The sequence below is a fragment of the Salmo salar genome, chromosome ssa01 (assembly GCF_905237065.1).
Source record: "Salmo salar chromosome ssa01, Ssal_v3.1, whole genome shotgun sequence".
NCBI lineage: Eukaryota > Metazoa > Chordata > Actinopteri > Salmoniformes > Salmonidae > Salmo > Salmo salar.
In genome coordinates, this window is record NC_059442.1 from 24469043 (window position 1) to 24476657 (window position 7615).

At 42.3% G+C, this 7615-nt stretch overlaps 1 protein-coding gene across 1 annotated transcript; it reads left to right on the top strand.

Moving 5' to 3' along the window:
• The first annotated feature begins 891 nt into the window (after nt 1–891).
• tmem39b (transmembrane protein 39B) lies at nt 892–6175 on the top strand. Its single transcript, NM_001140485.1, is given in 10 exon segments — nt 892–1050; nt 1882–2095; nt 2591–2780; nt 2783–2809; nt 3546–3629; nt 3885–4039; nt 4382–4715; nt 5147–5334; nt 5539–5659; nt 5798–6175. Coding segments are annotated over 9 exon segments (1464 nt in total). The 5' UTR covers nt 892–1050; nt 1882–1964; the 3' UTR covers nt 6032–6175.
• Nucleotides 6176–7615: the final 1440 nt, after the last annotated feature.

Below are 7615 nucleotides of genomic sequence, written 5' to 3' on the forward strand. Positions count from 1 at the left end.
GGCAGTTAACTCATTACCATACTTTTTACCTGCAAAGAATTGCACGTGCATGGTGAAATGCTGATTATTTAAGTTAATCAATTTGACAACCTAAAATGTGAGGTAGAAGTGGAAGGGTTCCCTAAAAGTACAAATGGCTCTAGGGACATGCTGCTGATTAGGTTAGATCTTTCAAGATTACATCTGAGGATTAGTTTATTTTGCTTCGGATCTAAAGCATATGCATCTGGAGATTCATAAAATACATAATTCAAATTAAAAAAAATGATGTCTTTCCCATTACCAAAGAAATTCCCGTTTTTCAGACATGTTCCTATATATAACTTTTTCCCAGAACACAGACCAACTAAATGCTGACACCTAGTGGTAAGAAAATAATTACAATAACATAGCTTTTCACATAGTGGGTTCTTGTCCAATCATATTGATAGATGTCAAAGAACTTGACAGGCGAAAACACATTTCCAGGAGCCATCCACCCCATTGCATTCACCTGTCCTTTGCAAAAGTACGAATTCATACATTGAACAATATAGACTACATATTATGTTGATCTAATCATTAAAGCAAGGCAGTGTTCATACTGCACTGTAAAATGTATGGACTAAATTAATATACTCTGGTACCACTTGCAAAAACACAATAAGTTCTATAGTTATATAAAACATCTTTTGATTAAAATATAAAAGCTTTAATATCATAGTATTGTGGTAAAATTGTTAACTCCTGCATGTCCAGATGTAAATTATCAGGATGTATTAGGTAAATACAGTATTATCACCGATAGAACAATGAGCTATACAAATCTTTGGTATTACATGATCTCTTTAAAGTAAAGAAACACTCCCCTCCCTCGTGATGTCCTCAATCACGTCCGCGTCCCATCTCTATCACACAGCGGTAGTATCACTTCAACACAATGATCAACCTCGTTTATTATAATGGAAAACGCGCATTTTTTTCAACAAAGGCTCAGAAAATCTGTGTTGTGTAACTTGCTACTTCATATACTGCAACCGCATCTAAGATAAAATCGCTGTCCAAACTCCGGTAAGCCTAAATGTTGTATGATTTGAGTTGCTAGCTAGCTACCAGCTAGCCTGTTTATGTGGTTACGTTAGGCCGCAGTCTTTTGTATTTCGTCGAGCATGCATTTGCCGTCTTGGCGGAAAATACACGTTTTATCGGGTACACACTACGATAAGATGCATTACATTTTTAAAATATATGGCCTGTCACTTCATAATGATGCAACTATCTGTTTTGTATGTCAGCTTCCGCAAAAGGTGTTGGTCTTTCCTCAGTAAATGTGTTTAGTTAGTTGATGCCAATACAATTCAGCAAACTTGTTTAACTAGTTAGTTAGCTGCATTGGGGAGGAGCACATGGAATCAACTAGCTGTTTACATACAAAACCCAAAACATGCATCGCAATAGCTACCAACTACAAAAATATTTGTTTAACTAGCTGTAGTTTAGCTTGTCTTATAGGAGATGCATGGGTTAGCAGATATTTCAAGATTTGTTTAATATTTTGGTCACATTGTACTCAGGCCACGTTATTATCAGGTCAGGTTGGAATGAATAAATAGCTAATCTACATTTCAAATGGAGATATTGTTTCTGTCACTGTGACATTCATTCATGATCTGTCACTGTACATGTTTTGCATAATAGTGTCATATATAAACATTATCTGTTATTTGAGCATTATAAATGCATAATAACCTTTTATGATTGAAATGTAAATCCCCAATCTGGATTGACTACTGTCCATGTCATCACCAGTTTGCAGTATATCATACATTTAGCTGACCACAAAACGTTTGAGCAGTGGCGCCTATAGAACTAAGAAAATTAACCAACTTTTGAAATCATCAGGGTGGTTTCCTTCACTGTGATCAGCTCAGAGAAAGAGGAACGCTCAGACAAACTTAAACACACAAGACAAAGAAGTCTCTGCGATGGCAGGCGGACGAAGAGGGGCAAACCGCACTGCTTACTGCAGGTCTCCACTGAGCAGTGACCCAGGCTCGGTCGGCAATGGCAACCACTCTACCAGCTCCCCAGTCACAGGGGTGCGGTCTCGGACAAGGTGAGAGGACAAGGGCATAGTATGGGGTGTCTGGGTTCTGTGTAGAGCACTGTGATATGTTGTTGTAAGAGTGATTTGTTTATGTTGCATAGGGAAAGGATAAGGGGGATACCTAGTCAGTTGTACAACTGATTGCATTTAACTAAAATGTGTCTTCCGCATTTAACCCAATCCCACTGAATCAGATTGATGCGGAGGGCTGCCTTAATCGGCATCCACGTCTTCGGCACCCGGGGAACAGTGGGTTAACTGCCTTGCTCTGGGTCAGAACGACAGATTTTTACCTTGTCAGCTCAGGAATTAGATCCAGCAACCTTTCGGTTACTGGCCCAATGCTCCTACCTGCCAGTCTACCTGCTGCCCCAGTGTGTAGGCCTATACCACAGTCATGTTGTTTTGGAGGGTGATAATAGTTAAAGGCCATTAAGTCTGTAGATATGAACATGTAGTAATACAAAGTATTTCTGAATGCCCCTGATCATGTGTGTGTTCTAGGAACGGCTCAGGAACGGGCATCTCTAGCCCCCCCTTGGCAGCCCATACGGTGGTTCCTCTGAAGCACTGTAAGATCCCAGAGTTATCCATGGACAGGAATGTGCTCTTTGAGCTGCACTTGTTCTTCTGCCACCTCATCGCCCTCTTTGTCCACTATGTCAACATCTACAAGACTGTCTGGTGGTACCCCCCTCACACCCCCCCTCACACACCTCGCTGGTGAGTCCCCCCACTCTGACTGTCACTGACTGATGATGTTATCTGACTGTGTTGCTGTTTGCTGTCTGTCTGTAATCTGTCTGTTAGGGTTTGTTTGTGGCTCACTTTGGGAGGGGATTGGATTTTGTTTGAGTTTGTTTGGTTGTGTGTGTGGTGTCTTCATTACCATTGTGTGTGGGTTTGTTTGGTTGTGTGGTGACTTCATTACCATTGTATGAGGGTTTGATTGTATTTGACCACATTGGGCTCCCGAGTGGCGCATCGGTCTAAGGCACTGCATCTCAGTGCTAGAGGCGTCACTACAGACCCTGGTTTGATTCCAGGCTGTATCACAACTGGCCGTGATTGGGAGTCCCATAGGGTTGCGCACAATTGGCCCAGCGTCTTCCGGGTTAGGGTTTGGCCAGTGTAGGCCGTCATTGTAAATAAGAATTTGTTCTTAACTGACTTGCCTAGTTAAATAAAAACATAATGGAGATAGTATCAGGTTTGATAATGTTCCTGCAGATTTTATAAATGATTGACAATGTCCCGTTTAGGAGAAGGTCCAGGTGTGCATATTTGCCGTGTCCATTCTTTGTACTTCAACATCTGACAAATTACATCTGAAAAGGGATTCCTTTCCAAATGTTGTCACTATACTGTTATAAATGATTTCACTTCTCATGGCATGCTAACTTAGTTTCCAGTAAGTAATACAACATCATAATAAAATATTTTGTTTTGTCTAATGTAGAACTTCCACCTCATCGACTATAACATGCTGGTGTTCACAGTCATCATACTGGCTCGCAGGCTGATTGCAGCGATTGTAAAAGAGGTAGGAATTCACACCGCTTGGCAAGTTTGATATAATAGATTTGTTGTAAACAATTCCACCAATGTGCATCTCTTTAATAATGCAAGTGTTATTGTGTGATATTTGTCAATGTAGGTTTTTTCCCGGCACCTCTTATCTCTTTCTGTTTTTCTCAAACCGCTCAGGTCTGTTTCTGTCCCTCAGGTGAATAATACCTTATTGGCATAACAAACATCATGTCTGTCTGACTCTGCCTCTCTCTCTCGGGCTCTCCAGGCATCCCAGAGTGGGAAGCTCTCGTTCCCTCACTCCATCTTCCTAGTGATGGCACGGTTCGCTGTGCTCACACTGACGGGCTGGAGTCTGTGTCGCTCCCTCATATACCTATTCAGGACCTACTCTGTCCTCAGCCTGCTTTTCCTCTGTTACCCGTGAGTATGGTCAGCCGCCAGGCCTCAGTATCACAACCGTTCAAGCCAGACTTCACAATGACACGGAGACGGTCATACACAGCGTGCTACTTGCCAAACAACTACGTCACTAGTATCAACCTTCACTAGAGCTCAGAGCATTTGTCAAGCTCTACAATTTTTTGATGCAGTCTCCAATGTCTGAGCCACAGTATGTGATGTTCCCTATACAGCTCAAAGTTATTCATCACAGTAGCAACTGATTCCAGATTAGATTCCTATGATCTGAATAGACTATTATATACCCCTGTCAGTTTGGAATAGATTGGGACCTTAAACTTCTGAAATCACCTGTTTCCATAGGTTCGGTATGTACATTCCCTTTTTCCGGTTGAACTGCGACTTCCGCCGGGTGGGGCCGCTCTCACCCATCACCAGCATCGGGTCGAAGGAGGTGGGCAGCGTGGGGCGCGGGCGGGACTACCTGACGGTGCTGAAGGAGACGTGGAAGCAGCACACCAGCCAGCTGTACGGGGTCCAGGCCATGCCCACACATGCCTGCTGCCTCTCCCCAGACCTCATCCGCAAGGAGGTGGAGTACCTGAAGATGGACTTCAACTGGAGGATGAAGGAGGTGCTGGTCAGCTCCATGCTCAGTGCCTACTACGTGGCCTTCGTACCTGTATGGTTTGTTAAGGTGAGTAACTATAACTGACTTCCACTGTTATAACTGAGGAGCCTTATGTTATGTATGTTGCTAGTCCAATTCCCTATGAAGTAGGGTGCTGTGCTGACTGAGATTTGAGAAATGATGGTCTGTCGTCAGAGCTGTTTGTTTTGCACCATAGGGCAGCGTTGTTATATATCGCCAACGAGATATGTCAACATCATTAGATGGAATAGTTGCATTTCTTAATGCCTGCAGTTGTAATGGGCGGCGCACAATTGGCTCAGCGTCGTCCGGGTTAGAGGAGGGTATGGCCGGAGTGGGCCATCATTGTAAATAAGAATTTGTTCTTTACTGACTTCCCTAGTTTAATAAAGGTTAAATAAATAATAATGTAATGTATGTCTGAGGTGCTGTGTTTTTCTGTCTTCGGATTCTGGTTGTGTGCTGGTCCTGTGAAGAGCACACAGTACGTGGACAAGCGCTGGTCCTGTGAGCTCTTCATCCTGGTGTCTGTCAGTACCTCAGTCATCCTCATGAGACACCTGCTGCCCCCGCGCTATTGTGACCTGCTCCACAAGGCCGCAGCACACCTGGGCTGCTGGCACAAAGTAGACCCTTCTCTCTGCTCCAACGTCCTGCAGCACATGTAAGCACCACTAGTGAGGTGGCCTGAGGAGCACTGATGATAGGTGTTACTCAGTGTTTTGGGAGGGATTATAACACTAATTACTCTAGTAATAACATGTTAGTAATTGTTGTATATTACTACAGTTATTACAGTGCTATGACACCGGTATAACAACTGAATATAAATCATTAATCTGGTATTTGAACCCTTTCTCTCCTACAGATGGACGGAAGAGTACATGTGGCCCCAGGGTGTCCTGGTCAAACACAATAAGAATGTTTACAAGGCCATGGGGCACTACAATGTGGCTGTCCCCTCAGACGTCTCCCACTATCGCTTCTATGTAAGTAACACCAACTGCAAGACTGTTCTTGTTTGAGCCTCAGGCAGCCACAGCTAAAGGACTGGTTGTACTTCCAGACATTGTTTGTTCAATAACAACATGCCTCCTTTTTTTTCTTCTTCTATTTTTATCCTTTAGTTTTTCTTCAACAAGCCCTTACGAATATTGAACATCCTCATCATCTTGGAAGGTGCTATGATATTCTACCAGCTCTACTCGTTGATATGCTCAGAAAAGTGGCATCAGACGATATCCTTGGCTTTAATTCTCTTCAGCAACTACTACGCCTTCTTCAAGCTTCTCAGAGACAGAATAGTCTTAGGCAAGGCATACTCATACTCAAACAGCTCATCTGACCAGAAGATAAGTTAAAGATAAGCTATTGTTGGTCATTTATTATGGAACAAGAAAAACACGCATGAAAGCTTTGTATTTTTTCTACAACTGCATTTTGTGTCACTGTTGTTTTTGTTCTGATCTGCCATAATAAAAATAAACATATTTTTGTATTCCTTTCAAGGTTGTGCCTGTGATTATTTTATAGTTGAACTCTTGAGTTAACCGTGCTATCTGGTGTCCCCATGATATGTTTTCCACTAGAGGGCTCTATACAGTACCACTCTACAACTCTCTACTTCTTTTCACCAACAGATGTCAATATAATTCTTTTCTCAATATAGATATGCAGCATTTCAATATATTCAAAGAGTGAATAATTAACAAAGTGTCAGTATATATAGCTAGGCTGTGTTTATTTTTATTTTTTTATGTGCCTATTCGCAGAAGACATGGCTCCCTGAAGCTGCTAATAACTTAAGAAGCGAACAATTCAAACATTTTACAATTTCTTCAGGGGCCTCAACTCTACTACAGGCTGGTGCCATTTTTCTGAAGAGAGTTTTGGTATTTTTCCAAGGGTATCTTGCAAAATAATCTTCAGTTCACCCCTTTTTCTTGGCAAGCAGGTCTACCTGACTGAGCCACATTGAATGCACTTGAGCATCCTCCAACAACCGTCCCATGGAACCTCAATTACCTGGCTTGCACTCTCCATCCAGGGCTTGACCACTCAGACTTGTGAGACCCTTAGAATAATATGACAATGGGTGGATGTGATTATGCTGATCCGCAGGGCACCAGTCTATGGCCCACGACATGAACAGGCAAAAGTGGTGAGGGAGAAGCACCTTTCTCAAACCCAACAGTAATATGCGTTGCCGGCCATGTCAACAAGGCATCATGTTACATTGTCCAGAAATATTCAATATCTCTTTTCCATAAAATATGTTTTTACATTTTCAAATTAGTGTTTATTAGGAAGCCAGATAAAGCGTTTTTTATCAAAAGCAATCAGTTTTGAATGTGAAAACACAGAATCCTACTCATTAGCCCATGTGCTTAATTACGTCACTTTTGTTTTGAGACAACTTCACCATGGGCTTTGAAAGGGGCATCTGGCTCATGCCGGGAGGCAGCCTGGTTCCAAATGCAATCAACTTTCAACCGTTGCAAAACACGCCTACCTGGGCAGCCGGATCAAAACAAACAGAATCCCCTCAATTATAGTGTATGTTCCCGCTCATTGGATCCCATTCCAATTGGCACTTTGACTTCCCTGTGGCTCAGTTGGTAGAGCATGGTGTTTGCAATGCCAGCATGGTGTGTGCAACGCCAGGATTGTGGGTTCGATTCCCACAGGGGGCCAGTACAAAAAAAAAAAAAAATGAAATGTATGTATTCACTACTGTAAGTCGCTCTGGATAAGAGCATCTGCTAAATGACAAAAATGTAAAATGGTAAAAGCTGCATTAAGTGTCTTTTTGGGTGACCCCACCAAATTCACATAAAAATGTGTATTATAAATATATTATCATTGAAAACGAGTCTAAGAAGCGGTAGATCTATCCTATGTGTACTATTTCTATGCTTCCCGTCTGTTACTTTTAGTTTTGTACG